This window comes from Polypterus senegalus, chromosome 3 (assembly GCF_016835505.1).
Source record: "Polypterus senegalus isolate Bchr_013 chromosome 3, ASM1683550v1, whole genome shotgun sequence".
In the NCBI taxonomy this organism is placed as follows: domain Eukaryota; kingdom Metazoa; phylum Chordata; class Cladistia; order Polypteriformes; family Polypteridae; genus Polypterus; species Polypterus senegalus.
Window position 1 is genome coordinate 265,055,937 of NC_053156.1, and position 18,283 is coordinate 265,074,219.

General features: G+C 37.0%; 1 protein-coding gene across 2 annotated transcripts in view; it reads left to right on the forward strand.

Annotated features, from left to right (window-relative positions):
• The first annotated feature begins 4,821 nt into the window (after positions 1-4,821).
• scara3 (scavenger receptor class A, member 3) overlaps positions 4,822-18,283 on the forward strand; it is a 100,721-nt gene continuing 87,259 nt past the window's right edge. For both annotated transcript variants that reach the window (XM_039749080.1, XM_039749081.1), the window contains exon 1: positions 4,822-5,430. In XM_039749080.1, coding sequence (XP_039605014.1) covers positions 5,424-5,430 — 7 coding nt within the window. In that variant the 5' untranslated portion in view covers positions 4,822-5,423. The remainder of the gene's footprint in view (positions 5,431-18,283) is intronic.

Consider the following 18,283-nt stretch of genomic DNA (forward strand, 5'->3'; position numbering starts at 1 on the left):
GTCTGTTATATCTTGCCAGAAAAAGTGAAATTCATCGACACTAAAAATAAAAATCTTTTTAACACAAATTCAAAGTTGTTAAAATAGTCAACAGAGATCTTATACTAAGTTCAAAGTAGATTAATGAAGGATTATAAAAAGGATTTTAAATTGACGACAAGACTATGTACTTGCCTGCTGAAGAAACAAATGTCTCAGAATTGAATTAAAAAAAATATCTCTAAACCTTGTAGAAAGTAGAATTGATTTTGTACTCTAACAAATAGCCATAGCAGTGGCTATTGCCTTCTTTTTCTTTAAATTGTGAAACTTTCCCTCGTTTTTTTTTCTTTTAATTAGTACTTACAGTCTGAAGGTGAGTTGACTCGGACTCTATTTGTCTTGGTGAAGGCGTATTTTTGTTTCTGATATTGAGTGCATTGTTACTGGCGCAGACTTCATTTCCCCACACGAGCATACTTGTGATCTAAATATCACACCACAAATACAAAAAGCTGTAGCAGATTTGAAGTCTCATGCTTCCTGAATATCTAGTTGAATGGAAATCCCCAGGACTGGTTCCAGCTGTATATACTTGCTCTGTTCAGCGCTTTGAAAATCAGTGTCATTGTATAAGCTATAAGAGACATAGGCCAAAAATCTACTGTTTTCCCAGGACACCAAAAACCTGTTGAGTCAGAGATATCCCTATATAAGCTGATGCTACTGTAATTCTCACTAAGCTTGGTGGGGTGAGGGCTGTCACTTGCACACAAAGCAACATGAGTTATAGAAACATATCTGCTTACCTGAAATAAGCTGAAATGCGGAGTTTTTTGCTCTTATTGCTGTTAGCACTATAGGCTCAGTAGAACATTAACCACACTGCTTCACCACACATGCTATTCCAATTTTGGGAGAATCTTCAAACAGTTCTATGTGGTGAAATAAACAATCATCCTTCTGTTCTTTGTGAAGTTCATTCAATGTCCGATTAGTGTAATTTAGAGTTACCGCAGCTATCCCCTGAAGCTTGTTTTTGCACTGGAAATCACACAGCATCAGCACTGAGGATAATGCCTTCATGTATTATTTGCCAAATGTAATTTTTTTTTGCTGCCATACACCAGATGTTTCAGATTCTTAAGCTTCCCCTATATATATATATATAAGTCTCTTACAGAAGCAATCCGGCATCACAAGGAACAGCTGTCAAACTTGACGCAACTCCTGCTCAAAAGCACACAAAGAATTCTTCATCAAGGGAGTACAACAGAGGGATTCTGGGGTAAGAGAGACAGGAGAGTGAGACCTCAGGATGGCCGAGGCTCAGTCTTTTAAATGTTTATATCCACCTCACATGGCAAGCTGGTGGCTGATCCCACAAAGAGGAGCTGTAATAGTGAGTTTGTTTCCCATTGAAACACTGTTTAAGAGGGAGTTTCTGAAGGACTGAAACGTCCCCCTGCAGCGGCAGTCACAATATAAATATAAATATATATATATATATATATAAACATAGTAATCAGCCACAACATTAAAATCACCTGCCTAATATTGTTTATCTGGTATGTGGCACCAAGACATTAGCAGCAGATCCTTTATGTCCAATAAGTTACGAGGTGGGGCCTTCATGGATCAGACTCATTTTTCCAGCACATCTCACAGATGCTTGTTTGGATTGAGATCTAGGGAATTTGGAGACCAATTTAACACCTTGAACTCTTCGTCATGTTCCTCAAATCATTCCTGAACAATTTTGGCAGTGTAGCTAGCTACAGTATCCTGACATCAGAGAAGACTGTTAAAATGAAGGGGTGTATGTGGGTTACAATGCACTTTAGGTAGTTGGTATGTGTCAAAGTAACATCCGCATGAATGCCAGGACCTACATTTTCCAAGCAGATAATAGCACAAAGCATCATACTGCATTTTCTCATTGTGCATTCTGCTGTTTTCTCTTCTCTAAGGAAACAAAGCACATACACCTAGCTGTCCTCATGAACTAAAAGAAAACATCGTTCATCGGTCCAGGCTGACCTTTTTCTATTGCTCCATGGGCCAATTCTGATGCTCATGTGCACTATACACAGCAAGCTGTGATGTATTGTGTATTCTTCCACATTTTGCTCATGGACAATTTTAAGTTTTCTAGCAATTTATGTTACTATTGGACAAGGTTGCTAGCCTTTATTCCCCTTATGCATCAATGAGCCTTGGGTGCCAATGACCCTGTTGTCAGCTCAACAGTTGTCCTTCCTTGGACCACTTTTTGTAGGTACTGACCACTGCATATCAGGAACATCCCACAAGACAAATGAAATTATAGTGAGATAATCAATATTATTCACTTCATCTGTTATTGGTTTTAATGCATCTCAGTGTATGTATAAATATGTACAGTATTAGCTAGGTTTTGGTGAGATTTCAGATTCCTAGGAGACAGATGCCTGTTACACATATGGCATATAGTACTGAGGCTGTGAAAATCTGCCATACTCCAAAGATTATAAAATAGAATACTGTCCCACTTCCGCACTGATCAGCCAGTAAATGTGGATGTGAAGCACTTGAAAAACAAAACCTGAAAAAAAATTTACCTACCCCGGAGGTTTCCCGTTTAAAATATCTGCTTCTGCGACTTATTTACAATGCTGCATAAACCAGCACATCACAACAGATGTCCCTTCATCTGTTTTGACTTTGAAAAGAGGATTACCGTTAATGCCAAATGGACTAACTGCATACAACATAACTGGAAAGGGTGCATTTCTATAACAACAACAACATTTATTTATATAGCACATTTTCATACAAAAAGTAGCTCAAAGTGCTTTACATACTGAAGAAAAGAAAAATAAAAGACAAAATAAGAAATTAAAATAAGTCATCATTAGTTAGCATAGAAAAGTAGTAAGGTCCGATGGCCAGGGTGGACAGAAAAAACAACAGAAAAAAAACTCCAGATGGCTGGAGAAAAAAAATAAAATCTGCAGGGGTTCCAGGCCACAGGACCGCCCAGTCCCCTCTGGGCATTCTACCTAACAAAAATGAAATAGTTCTCATTGCAGTTAGAGTTCTCACGGAGTCAACTGATGTTGATGGTCATACAGACTTCTGGCTTTTAATCCATCCGTCATTGTTGGAACATCACAGTGCTTTGAGTAGATGGTGGTGGCGCAAGCCACCAACAAAAGGATACCAGAAAAGAGAGTAGGGGTTAGTACAGATTTTAGAGCAACCATGAATAGTTATTATAATGAGTTGGAGATATAGAGTATCAATAGTATAGCCTACAATACAAGAAAAAGAACACCAAATGAAGAACTTGGTAAACTGATGTTGAGGAGTTGAATATCCCACAGTTTAAATCAATGTCTAGAAATGCCCAAGGAGATCCCGTCAAAATGAATAGCACACCTACTTTTCAACCACATCAGGCACCACTCACGTTGACATTTCTTTGAAAAGATTAGGTGTTTAGGAAATAAAGAGCTATAGTATATTGGATTTTTACCTGCCATTATGTTAGTGAAAAAAAAGAATAAAAAACTACTAAACTCAACACAAGTTGCTTGCTGAATATTTCAGAACAGTAATATTCAGAGCAGTAGGCTATAATCCTTTTCATTTGTGATCCTACAGAATGAAATATAAAAGAAAAGAATTGGTCTCTTATAAAAAGATGATTGAAATCAAATCTGGAAGCTACTGGTTTTTTAAGTAGCATTGACAATATACAAGAATGGATACTTAAAGAACCTTTTTCACCGCATTATTTTAGTTATCCAAAAACGCAATAGAGTTGGCTTGTGTTTCTTTTACTGTTGGCATGATACATAAAGTGTCATTTTACTTTAAAAATATGTATCAACTTAGTGTGCTCATTTTCTTAAACAAATCAAAAATATGGAGTCCTAATTGCAGTAATGTCATGTTTGGACATCTGCTTGATTGATTATGATTTTCTTTAAAAGCACACAAAAAGGCCAACAGAGAAGGGCTGGCATCTCCTCCAGGGCTGCATGATGTCAATTACTTGTGACCATGTGCTTAACTAAACTAAATGATAATGGATGGATGGATGTTAACATAACTTATTGTTTTTGCGTTTGTATGAGGTTCTTCTGTTGGAATAAAGATGTATTGGCTGGCTAACTTTTTGACTTCTTCATGCTGTCTCCAGTCGTGGAATGGTTACTGTACCGCTCCTATTGGTAAAACATCAGGTCCTTTTGTGACCCTGAAGAATAAAGGAGGGTACAGATCACAAGTGAATAGTTTGAAGTCAGCGCACGATGCCATAAATACCGATGCGAGACCATCAACTCATTAAATTGCTTGCCACAACTATTTTTCATTTTTTATACTTTCAGTACTTTGACCTTTAATATAACACTAGTACCCTTTTTAATGAATACAAAAAGCTGGCTGAACAAATTGAAATATTTCTTGGCAGAACTATTTTTGTGAAAACTGAGTATAGGTGGTGCCTCCCAACTCTAATAGCCCAAGTTTTGATTCTGGGCTCTTGTGGCATTTCCCTCCACTCTCTCTATTTTAACAATATTTTAAATGTTTGTATTATTTAATTAAAAAATGCATCTGTGTCACTGTCTATCCTCATTATTTATGGTGTATTCAGCACATTATTCCGGCTCAAGTGATTTTGTGACCATCATACTGTAATCTACTATTTAAGGAGTGGCTGGAATGGAATAGCAGACAGATTTGAAAAGACTGGCTTGCACCCCTTCTGTCAGTATGTGAGGTCACAGTGAGTCAAACAACATTTAAAGGTTAAAATAAGAACACCACTGACATAGAAGTTAATAAGACCTTATTCTCTGAACAAAACATTTGTTAGCAATTAGCCACCGTGAAGCGGCTGGTATTCTGCTGCTGCGCGTACGTTCATGTTTATCCTAGCTAGAAGTGGATTGTCTCCAAAAAAGACTTTTTTTTTCTTTCTTTGCTTTTTCTTTTCTCTTGAAGCGCGAATTGGTCTGGTCTGATCGGCACTGTAAAACAGACTTGTTACTTGTAGCCCAGTTCAGTCCTTCTGTGAGTTTTTAAAGAGGAAGTTTACATAGGCTACAGATCAAGCTGAGTTAGTGGCAAAACTGACTTTAAACTCTGGTGTGGATGTCTTTGCTGCTTTGACTGGGAAGGAGACAGATGTGCTGTACCAAGACAAGCTCTGCCTGGTTTGCCTTTTAAATAAAAATCTTCAAGAAATTCTTCAAATCAAAGCAAAGCTTTGAAGTGTACACTTCACAGATCACACCAGTGGGAGCCGGAAGCCTAATTGTTGCTGGTGCGCCTCCCCCTAACAGCATTTTATTTTTCCCCTCTGCTGTAAAACAGACTCTAAAAAAGAACCTGAGAAAGAGAGGACTGAAGCAAAATTCATCCCACCGTGTAGTGGAAAGGACAGCACAATTATGAAAGGTAAGTTTTAAAGCTTAATAATTCCGAAGAGTGTGTGGTCATGTACTATTAACTGTTATTAAAGAATTAGTCCACAAAATGTAAAAAATAAATAATTTGAATAAGGGCTAGAATAGTCTACTTTACACTAATTCAGCTGTTCTGCTGGGGTGATTTTTTAAAGAATGAATTTGATATACAACTTAAATGAAAAAAATTAGTCTATTGCTGACAAGTAGTTTTGTTCTACCACAATTTTGTGTCAGTTTTCTGTGTTGTCCCTGATAAACAAGGACAGCATATGTAAAAAATACAATTTCACAGAAGTAGCATTGGTTTCCAGCATGACAATAAAACTAATTTTTGTGTAATGATATAAAAAAAATCCAGCAAAGTGAAAATTGAAACCACTAGCTGGAAACATTCCTAAGTCTACTGAGCAACAGGTGTGCTGGTCTTTTAGAGTGTATAAAGGTCATTTTTTATGAGGGAAACGAGAATATGTTTTCCAAAAATCTCTCCAAGGATTGGATTTGTGAATAAACTTTAATGTTGCCAACTGGCTGCTTTTTTATTAATATAACAGTCTGAGGTGGGGACCCTAAGGAGGAAACTCTTCTCACCAACACACACATATGAACTAATATATAGAATAGAAACAGCTGCCCTGTGCTGAGCAAACAGCCTCCACCCATCCCCTTCAGTCACGCATCTACTCAGCCCCTATCCTTGATTACTTACTCTTCTCATATTTAGTACAGGCTCACCAAGCAAAATCCAGAGGTCACCATCTTATTATACAGCAAGTCTAAGTGAAGTCTTCTTATTATTTTCAGATCAGAAAAATTTGTGTCACAAAATAATACTGAAATTTTTTTAACCTAAGGAATGTGAACTTGAACGTTTTTTACCGTATATTCTATATATATATATATTGTTAAAAGGAAAAGACTCGACATGCCCCGACTGACGCCCACTTGGCAACTCGGGAGTGGTACCCATCTGATATTTTTTTGGTTGTGGATTGGTAGCGTGTGTCGAGCCTAGGTTTAGGTTTGACTTCCAATCTCTCCAGGAGGTCATCATCCCGCCGACTACTCCACTGTAAAAAGGAACACATTCGACACATATAAAAAGGTTTGGGGCAGCCACCCGTATAATATTCCTGGCTGCAAATGGTTTTATGTAATAGCACACAGCTGTTGACAATACTGAGCCCAAAACAGAACTGATGAGGGTTGGAAAAGATGGCGGCTTTAAGGGATCAGACCGGAAGTGATGTAGAGGAACTGGAAGTGATGTCCTTCTGACGTCAGCCTGTGCCCTGGAAGTGACATTCTTCTGGGCGCCGGAACTGGAAGAGACCTTCTTCTTTCTTGCGGCTGGTCAGTAGAGATAACAGGAGAAGGTTCAGTGCACCCCACCACCCCCTGGCCTGGTGGGGAATTACCTTTGCTTGGTCCATACAATGTCCCCCTACTCGCACGTGTGTGACATGGCCCCCTCCCTAAGCCCAGACTCCTCGGGAAAGAAAGGACATCGGCATTGGCTTGCAGTACACCAGAGCAATAAATGACCGAATAATTATATGTCTGCAGATCCAAAAACCACCTTGTGACGCATGGATTGGACTCCTTGTACAAGGTCATCCACTGTAATGGGGCATGGTCCATCACAAGAGTGAATTCACACCCCAAGAGGTAATATCTCAGCTGAGTAATTGCCCACCTCAAAACCTTGAAGCCCTTTAGGACACTATTTGCCAAGAAATTGCATCTATTCCCCTTGAAATGGCCAAACAAGTCATGTGTGCATTCAGAAATCGTCTCAAAGAGTGCATTGCTAATGATGCCCACCACCTTGAAGACATCATTTTGTAAACACAGTGAAAAAAATCTATTTTGTATACCCTTTCTTGTGTCGTAATGAAATGTATTTTATCTTGTAGTGTTTTTGTAGAATAAATGTTTGAAATGTAGTACTTCTTTTGGCTCATACATACTGTACATATATATATATATATATATATATATATATATATATATATATATATATATATATATATATATATATATATATACTGCATATATTGTATATTAACAATCAGGAACAAGCATAAAGGTTTGGAGTTTTTGTGCCCCATATACTTGAAAAGATGCAAAAATAAAAAAATGACTCTACAGTCAGGGAATTCAAAATGGAACTGATTAATTTAAGTAAGATGACAGAAAAGAGGAGAGAGTACTACTGCACAGCACCACCCCTAGGCTCGGCTGATAAACATTTATTTCCGAGCCAGTAAACTTTCTCATAAGTGCATGTGTGTGACAATTGTAAGAAAGAAGGCAGAAACAAGATAAAGGTTTGGGGCACCCGAAGGCAAACCCTATATAATTGGATGAAAAAATAAATACTTTTAACAAAATAGCGTTGTCAGCATTTTTTCAGACAGATTCCTAAATGTCAGCTGTCGAAGATAATGGATCTTCCGGTTTTAGCCACTTGCAGCAAAAAGAGGTGGGTCCAGGTGGACAGAAATGGGAAGTGACATCAGTGGCGTTCAAGTCGTCAGGCTTATGGTCTTCAGAGGGAGGTAGAGAAAAGGAGTTAGTACACAGAGCCAACCCCTGGAGTGATGGAAAATTACTATCACCAGAAACCTTAAGCTGCCCCCTATGTGTGCATGTGTATACCTGTATATGTATAATATGAGTACTACTAGGTATTTACCAAACAAGAACACTTAAGACCAGTTTATACTGCATTGAATTCAGCCATTCTCTGAATTCCTTCCAATTCAGGGTGATAGGGAGCTACCACTCATCCTGTCTATTACACTGAGCCAGTTTGCTGATTTTTGGTAAGAGTGAATAAAACTGAAGTATTAAAATGAAAACCCACACAACAGGAAGAAAACCTGCAAATATCAAATAGATAGTGGCTGGACTGGTATTCAGAACCATGATATAAGAAGCTACAGTATGAGGTAGAAGCACTATTGCATCACCATGTGGTCCACTTTCACTCCAGAGATTTGGAATTAGTTTTATTTTAACCATACTCATGCAACAAATATTACCGCTTCAACACACCTAATTTTAAAGGTTCTGAATTTCATTACATAGGGCAATCTATCAACTACTGTATATACTCGTGTTTAAGCTCTGAGGCGGATAAGTCGGGGCTTGATTTTACCATAAATTTTCTAGTATTTTATAATGTCGGTCGTATAAGTCGAATGCGGAAAACTCACGCTATTCGTCCAAGAGATTATGATATGCTAACACACACCTGCGATAGTAACCATGGAGCACACTGTCTTTTTTTTCTATGTATTTTTCCTACATGAGCACACGATAATACCCAAACTCCCAAACTATTCCAAAGTCACGTTTGTACTGTTTAGAGTTTTTTTTATTTCACACCCTCATACATCTTTATTGTATGAGCATCCCTTATCTACGATGGAGCATTTGATCAGAAAAAAATATGAAGCTGGTTTTAAATTTAATGTCGTTGATGTGGTGAAAAAAATTGGTAACTGTGCTGCTGCAACAAAATTTGCTGTGTCTGAGAAGCAAGAAGATGTAAAAAAATAAAAAAAACACCATATTTTTGAACCAGTGTACAAGTCGGGGTCTGATTTTATGAATGATTTTTTGGGTTTCAAGACCCAACTTATACACGAGTATATACGGTAATGTAACGTACTTGCATCCAAGGTTATTATAATTTTGTCTTTTTATATTAGTTTTTATTTCTATATTTTTTCTGACCTTACTTGGAAATTCAGTTTAGTTTTAGTTTTTCTTCTTCATGTATTTTTAGTTTTAGTTTAGTTTTTATTTTACAAAGACATTTCTATTTTATTTATATATATATTGGTTTTAGTTTTAGTTTTAGTAATTATGGTACTGTTAAAGAGCTACTATGGAGTTTAGTTTTTGTGTCACAATGAGACAGAACTGTGCACTTAACGAGTCTGGATATGAGTTTAATGTTAGTGGAAGCTTACTACACTACACAACACAGTTTACTATTTGGTTTTGTTTTTGTCTGATAAAAACAAGCATAATCAAAACCAGTTACTGAATATGAACAATTTTACACAATTTTATAATTTTAAAAATATTTTCTATGTCATTTGTGCTGAACAAATCTGCGCTCACTTTTTTCTTTTCCTTTTATTGCCCAGAATGGGCCAATTTGTAATGAAATTTAGGTGAATTTTAAGGTGCAAGGGTTTTTTACTCTAAATGTCTACAAATCATAACATATCCTGCTCCAGCAACAAAGTGCATATAATGAATGCCTTCAATATTGCATTCAAAAATCTCAGCTACTGAGCTTTGTTGTTTTCTGCCAACCATATTGATCTCTGATTCCATCTCAGGAACAAACAATTTATATACAGAATTTTGCACCTGCAGGCCTGAAAAGACCAAAAATCAGAAAACAGAATCTACTGTGTTCTGACAGGTGTGATCATGAAAATCATGGGGGCTTAGGAAGAATAAGGCTCTTGAATCAGTGTGCAGACCCCACCTAGCTGTATTGAAGGAAACAAAGAAAAACAACCATGTAGTGTCAAGGTTGGGGGCAGTGAAACTTGAATAGCCCACCATAAGAACAGTAAACCCATATTGATCAGAGAAAGTGCAGGTAATAAGGTTCTGGACAGGCATAAAATGACAGAGACAGCAGGACATATTAGGAACAATATATACATTATTTAAACCTGTTTATCCAGAGCAGGATTGCAGGAACCTGGAGCCTACCCAAACAGGCTTGGATGCAAGGCAGGAAAATCCCTGGTATGTAATATGTATGATATGGCTGATGTTAAGAACAAAAAGAATATTATATTTCAACTATCTATTTTGAGAGATAGAGAAACATTGAAAAAATGGGGACAAATATTTTAAAACATTCTTTGGATTCTTTTCACAATATCTGTTATTAATAATGATGAATATTAACTAAACAAAGATAAATTCATAAATATAGCATAAATACAAAAACACATTAGTATGTTTAGCTTTTCATCACTTGGCAGACTCTCTTTGCCTACCTACCTGTAGTTCAAAGCAGATTCATAAATTGAACAATCTGTATCCTGTATGTAGCAAGGCCTTTTATGACTTACTGGATTGGCAATTAGTTTGAGTTTAGCTACAGTATTTGTCCTCTGAGTCTGTCCACTGACTAGGATGCTACACAAGCGGACATTAAAATAAATCATTTTGAAACTGATGTTGCTGTTTTATTAAGACATTTATGTATAAATATCTATTTTACATTTATGAAATGTAGGGAGACAGTGGGGAGACAGTTTGATAACTAATTTATAAGGAGAAGGTAAATAGTCAAGATTGTGGAAACCATAGAGGGATAAAGCTGATTCACACATGATGAAAATCTGGCAAAGGGTTATAGACAGAAGGCTTAGGGATGATACCACCATAAGGGAGGAACAGTTTAGTTTAATGCCAGGCAGAGGAACAACTGAGGAAGTCTTTGCATTGAGGCATATCATAGGGAAGACTAAAGAAATGGTGTTTATTGATTTGGAGTTGGCTTATGATAAGGTGATGCATCAGGATGTCTGCAGGTGCATGAAGGGGAAAAGAATACTTAAGCATGTGAAGATTGTCCAGAATATGCATGAGGGAATGAGGACACAAGGCTGTAGGCAGTGTTGGAGTATTATTGGAGATTAGCCTGAGACCTTCTTTTAGCTCTTACCTCATTGATCTAGTTACAGATGTGTTGACTTGTGAGATAAAAGGTCAATCTACCTGGTGTTTTTTTTTTTTTAATACATTGTTTTGGGTGGCACAATAAGGAGAAAACGGATAGGAAGTTTGAAGAATGGAGAAGGGCTTTGGAAGACAAATAGGAAGAAGAAAGAATATTTGAGGTTTAATGATGATTAGGATAAATAGTTAGCCTGTAGGGAGAGCTATTGAAAAAAGTTGGTAACATATAAATGTCTAGGATCAGCAGTAGCATAAAAACGGAGAGCTGGATGTAGTGGTGAGCCACAGATTGCAGTGTAGAACGATTGAAAGAAGGTATCAGGAGAACTGTGTGATCGAAGAATTAAAATGAAGGTTTTAAGACAGTGGTAAGACCAGAGATGATGCATGGAGCTGAGAAATGGGCAGTAAAGGGAGTGCAGGAGAAGAAGTTGGAAGTGGTATAAATGAGAATGTTGAGATGGATGTGTGGAATTACAAAGAAGAACAGTGTAAGAAATGAGAAACTCAGAGGTTCAACAAAAGTGGGAGAGAGATCTAAGAAAGTACAGAAATAATAGGTTGAAGTGGTATGGGCATGTGAAGAGGAGAGACGATGAGTATGTGGGCAAAAGAGTGATGGAAGTACAGGGGAAGAGAAAGCAGGGAAGGCCAAAGCAGAGGTGGATAAATAAAATGAAAGAAGATTTGAAAGAAATTTGAGTGGGGAGGAGGTGCAGGACCAAGCAGTAAGGAGGTTTGATCAGGCACATCAACCCCACATAAAAGTGGGAATAGATGATAAAGAAGAAGATTAGAATTCATTGTTTACTTACTGTAGCTATCAATAAAAAACTAACATATTCTATCATCTGTTTTTTCACTTAAATAGCTAAAGACTTTTTGTCTTCTACTAAAGTAAAACATCCATTTCGTCCATTTACAAACACAGCTCTGACATTTCACAGAGCAGTGTTTAATGGGTTTTTAAATATGGCTACATTGCCTGATACATAGAGTGATGAGAATTTCAAAATGAACACTGCCTGAATGAAGGCTAATAAAGCTGAAAAACCTTCTGGCTGCCCTGTCCTACTATTGATATTATGGTCTTTGACAGCCATGCACATTTTCTGCTTCAAGACCTCTGAATGCAAATATATTTAGACTACTATCAGTCTTTTTTTTTTTTTTTTTGTTTCGCTTTGTATTTTACCCTTCAAAATGAAATTCTGCAGTAGTCAGGCCGGTGTCTTTCAGTCCTAATCCTGAGGAATGAGCAAAGCTGCTGATTTTACAGCTCCAGTTAGTAAAGTCCCAGTTTAATAAATCCTCTTGTTCTGTTAAAGATGACACAGTGGTTAGTGTTGCTGTCTCACAGATCCAGAAGACAAGGTTTAGGTTTGGGCTTGGTCACTACCTGTGCACGTCAGGATTATGCTGTGGGTCCTCCCATGATTTTTGTTTTGTTTTATTTGCAGTGTTTGGTCTCATTTCCCATTTGTTTGTTTTTATCAGTCAAATTTATCAACTTCTTGAAATACTGTATAATTATTTATCAGTAAACATCTTTTACTTAATTGATTTATATCAATTTTCAACTTGCTTTGAATGTGGCATGCAGGTGGGTAGGGCCCCTTGATAGGGTGAAAGTCCGACCATTGGGTTTTATCCTGTTTACTTCCATGTAAATGGAAATTTGATGCTGGGGTCAAACATATGCTTTCAAATTAAGTTCACTTCAATTTCTTGTTCATTTTACTCTACATTTGTCTCCAAATATAAATATAAGTTAATGTACTTGGTTGTATTTTATTGTACAGTACAATTCATATTAATATACTGTAAAATCTTCTGTAGAGTGATTTCCTGCCAAATCACTAAAGGGAAATTTTCATGGGAGTACTGTAGGAAACCATTCCATACTGATTTTTGTTTTTGTCTCTCTGGCCCGGAGTTGGTTCAAAAATGTAAGTTAAAGTTAAGTCTTACATGGTCTCATAAAAGCTGCTATTTGATTTTTTTGCTGGTTCTTCCTCCCAAGACTTAACCTTTTTGATTAGGATTCAAATTTCTGAAAATAATTTAGGTGTGTTTGCTTTGGGAGTTTTCCCTTAATGTGTAATCTGGAAAATTATCAAAAGAAAGTTGTTTAGGTTCAATGCCATTTGATCTTTAAAGTGCTTAAATTTAAGTCTTTTTCTTTTCTTAATTTGGGGTTTTAGAAATTAGACTTTATTATTATGTTAGAAGTAGTTTCCTCAAAGAAAAGCTTTATTTTGGTAAATTGGTTGATAATTTGCTCAGGCACTGTGTGCTTAATAGATAATTCAATAAGTTAAATATTTAAACCACTTTGATTAAGTTTTGGAAACTTGTGATGTTGTTCCTTCTGTAGTGTACAGTGGCTAATCATAACAGTGTGGACCTAAATTCTAAGGTGTGGCGCTTCTCCAGGTTTTTCCTCCATGGATGTACAGTATGTAGTTACTAGAGCATTTAAATGGGGCTGGCACAGGTTTGTGCATACAGTGGGAGTGCCATGTGAAAGCAGGAACAAGGCCTTGATCGGGTGCTGGCCCACACAACCCTGAATTAAGTCAGTTCAAAAAGGGGATGGTTTCTTATGTAATATAATGTAGAATGGATATAGCGGTTGAATAATGGATGGATGGATGTAGAACGGCCCAAAAATAAGAAACTATGTATAGAATGAATGGACAACACAAGCAGCATTTCACTTTTTTCCTCACCTCCCACTTTCAGTTGTTTAATAGCTAATTAAATGAGAGCCATCTAAGGCTCGTAAGGCTTCCACTTATTTATTTAAACTGGAATGCTGTGGTTAAAGTTCAGTTATGTCATCCCACTTCGGATCTTCACCTTGTTTTCTACATGGCTTATATTTCTATGGAGCAGAAAGTGTAAGCACTGTGCCACTGTACAGCCCTTAACGGACATATTTCTTGGTATTAAGCACATCATTTGGACAGGCATGAATAAACAGTGAGAAAAGGTTTAGAAAACATGTAAATGTATAAAGAAAGCTACAGAAGCTAGAATGACTAATGTTGCTTCAATAAACAGATGACTTAAAGTGTTTGTTGTGAGGTTTTACTGCTGGCAGCATTTGCTAGGTGCTTTATTTGTTTTATTTAGACTGCTACCTTCTTTAGTTGCGTCACCATAATGATTTCTGGGACAGCGCCTGCTAAGAGGATTGTGGGTGGGCTTTGTGAGTGTGCACATGCAGGTTCTTAGATTTGCTCGGCGTGCTTGTGTTGTGTGTGACAATGTGCAGTAATCATAGTTTCAAAAGGGCAGATTTGAAGCAGGTGAGTTTTGTTTTTCTGTTATTTCTGACATCATCTTCATGACATTCCTTGCTGAATTTTCCTGAAGTTACTTTTGCTTACAGCTTACCTCTTATATTCTTTATCCTCCTCTTTTTCTGTGCTTGCTTCTTGGAGCAAGTTAGATAGATAGATAGATAGATATTAGGTGCCCCTCTAGCTTTGTAGGGCACTTGCAGCTTTTCCCTGGTGAAGCTTGGAGTCGGGGCTTGATGTGCTGTTTGGTTTTCCATGTGTCTAAAAAGAAATAAGGCTCAACAGCCCAAATGATTTTTTTTATGCAAGCTAATTTCTGATATTTGGGAAGTGTTCACAATCTCCCCAAGCGTATTCTGCATTCTTCTAGGTACTCCAGTTTGCTTACATGCCAAAGGCACATGTTTTAGGTTAACTGACTCCAAATTGTTCCTGTGGCACCCCAACCAGGGTTGGGTCTTTGTATGGGTGGTCGAAATGTCATCAGCACTAGTGTTTTTACCTAATGGTCCATGACTGTAACATTACTAATGTTCCAACTAAATAAGAACATAAACAATCTGCTGTCAAATGCAATTTTCATTTTGGCATTATATGTTAAAAGAAGGGATTGCTGAGATGATCATTAAGAGCAGAGCACTAACACAAAATTCACTTTATTCAATTTGTCACTTGCTGTTCATTATATCAGCTATGTAACTAGGGGGCTGTAATCTGTATCCATACTTAAGAGACTGGGCTCATGAGTGCATACATCTGTTATTTACATTTATGAGTTTGTATGCTTCTATCATAATAAATGGTGTTTGGGGAGTACAGCTGCATAAAAGGAAGGCAACGTTTTTCCCACTTTATAACTGGTTTATAGTCCTAAATGTACTTTAGCTCAGAGGGCTGCCCACAAAGCTCTTGTTTTATATCCCACACTCACTGTAGCTCATATTTGATAAGATAATTACATTGAAGTCAAATAAGAACAAATACTTACAAAATGTGCTTTTAAGAACAGGGACGGCCTGATTTTAAGCAAGTACTTCAACATGAAGTGTCATGCTGTATGTAATATCCTGCAGCTCACATTACTGGCATTATAGGCACCAGGCACCACCATACCATTAAATGCTTGAGCTCTCAACATAAATTTGTGTTTGCTGCAAATTCTGAAAAGTGTCCTAGCTGGGTTAGTACTAACAATAAATGCCAAAGTGGAACGCAAAAGTTAAAAGAAACAACTCGGACAGTTGAATGAACGAGCTTATCAAAAGTTTGGAAAGTACACAGCAAAATCAAGCAAATGGACTGCACATTCTTTCGATATTGCAATAGTTTCTTTTTTCCTATACAGGGGGTCCTCGGGTTACAACGTCTCGACATACAACATTTTGAGTTTACAACGCTCAACTTCCCATAAAAACTTAAAAAAATTGGGACATGAGAAGGAATACAGGTACAGATTTTTTTTACACTCATTTTTTCTGTTACTACTGTACAGTGTACAGTACAGTATATTTATGCCCTTTTCCTGTGGCTTAGTTGTGTTTTAATGTTCTCGAATATGATTTTGCAAATGTGTTAAGATAGGTAAGTGACTTAGGCTAGGGTGTGTTCCGACTTATACCAAAATTCGGGTTACATCACTGTTGTAGGAACGGAACTGTGTTGTAACCCGAGGACCCTCAGTGCTTAGTTTTATGGTGTTTTTAAACCATACTTCTATGAATAAGGAAGAATCAAAAATGTAAAATGTGTAGACTGTTTCTACACGGACCACCGCCAATTTTATAAAATTTGCCTGGGCAAAAAGAGGACTTTTTTTTAAACATTGTATAGAATTTATTAGAAGCAATTAACATTCCATACAAGCAAGTCAAACTTGACAAAACAAAGTTCAAATCAACCTCCACCCATAAGAAAGACAGCTAGTCCAACAGACAGAGTAAAACTTCAAGAGTAGGAAAAAAAGGGGGGAGAAAATCCTCTTCCCCAATTTAAATGTTTATTCTAAAATGTTATTGATTAGATAGTAAAATGTGAAGATGATCTCCTGAATTTACAAATTCCCATACTGCAGACCATCACCTATAATTTTCAACCTGAAGCTTCAGAGCTCTTTGAACACAAGCAGTCTTCAGTTCCACTGCATTGTTTATAAAGTGCCTATAAAAAGTCTCAACTGCTTGGGAGTTTTTACATTTTATTGTTAAACACCATTAAATCACAGTTAAGTTTAAATTTGTCTTTTTTTTGAGACTGGTCAACAGAAAAAGTCTCTCTAGTGTCAAATTGAAAACAAACCTCTATAAAGTGATGTAAATTAATTACATACATAAAAGATACAAAAATTGTTTTGGAGAGTGTATAGATGAGTACAATGATGAATTCATACCAGAGACTTTTCATCAATCTCCATGCTGGCTTCGTTTATTTTTAGGGATACAGGAGGCTGGAGCCTATCTTGGCAGCATGAGGTATAACACAAGAAATGAGGACTCATTTATTGTTGTTTAAGGATGGCTACCTCCTATTGGACGGATCCTGCTTTATATTCTGTGGAACTGGAAGGGTCAGAGCTGATTGGCCAAACTGAAGTGATGCCACCACTCACTCTCTTCTCTTCCATAATAGAAATGAAGACAAATTAGTTTATGACCTTTTCCTCTCCCCTGTTCTTTATAGTGGCCAGGGTCACATGTATGAAATGAGTTATACCCACAATTTGGTTGTTAAACCAGGGATTATTATAAAGCATCTCATAATTTGTTGGCTAATTTATTAGCTTTTAATAGATTTACAGTTTCTCTGACTATAAATTTCAAACCAGTTAAATGGTTTCATAATTCAATCAGTCTTTCCTTATTACAATTTATTTAGTAATTGCGGTAACAAGTATTCATGTACAGTACAATTGATTTTAACTAGCCACTGCTTTTTGACTGAGGTCAACACTATAAACTGTGACCACCAGACAGGTGTTCAAGTAGCCAGATCATATTCTGTTTTAAACAAATTGTATTTTGTACTATAGGGGTGTTTATTACATTGCTGTTGTTAGTAAACCAGAACAGTTTCATTCTCTCATCCGTAGGTGCTTTCAGGTTAGACTTATGATAAAAGAGAAGGGACAAAAGAGGTTTAGGGTTGTTATATTTCAGTAACCAAAAAAGAGGATACACCAAAAAAAAAGACTGGACGAGGGGGTCCCTCTTGGAGTTTCTCCCCATGGGGAGGTTCCCCTTACAGTTCTTCTCCATAAAGAGTGTGTTGGTGGAGAGGGTGGTGAGCATATGTTAACACTTCCATAATGGGCATGGCGCACCTTTTTCAGAACCACTCATCTACTGTCATTGCTGGTTTATCTGATGTTTCTTAAGAATAATATAGTAGGTAATACTTTAAAAAAAAAAGGAGGTGAACTGACAAAAAGTAATCCTGGTTGAGAACGATGAGCTGCAGTGCGAACAATCCGGACAAACTGCCAATTTGGTAAAATCTGCCTGGGTACCTTAAAAAAGGATATTTTTATGGAAACCATATGTTAACCCTACCCTGCTTAAATTAGTCCAAATGCAAGTTTTCAGTGCAGTTCTTCCATATAGAGCAGAGTCCCTCTCTAAATATCACAGGTTACACCCCACACTTGTTCTTGCTAGAGTTGTGTATTTCTTCTGAGGCCAGAAATAAACTGGTTACCTCTTCCTCTGATGGTCTTTAATGCTGGTCCTCAGTCAGATATACTGTGTGCATATGTAATGTGGCATTAGCTAAGTGGAACTTCATCCTGTTATCTTCAAATACCCTTAGGAAGAA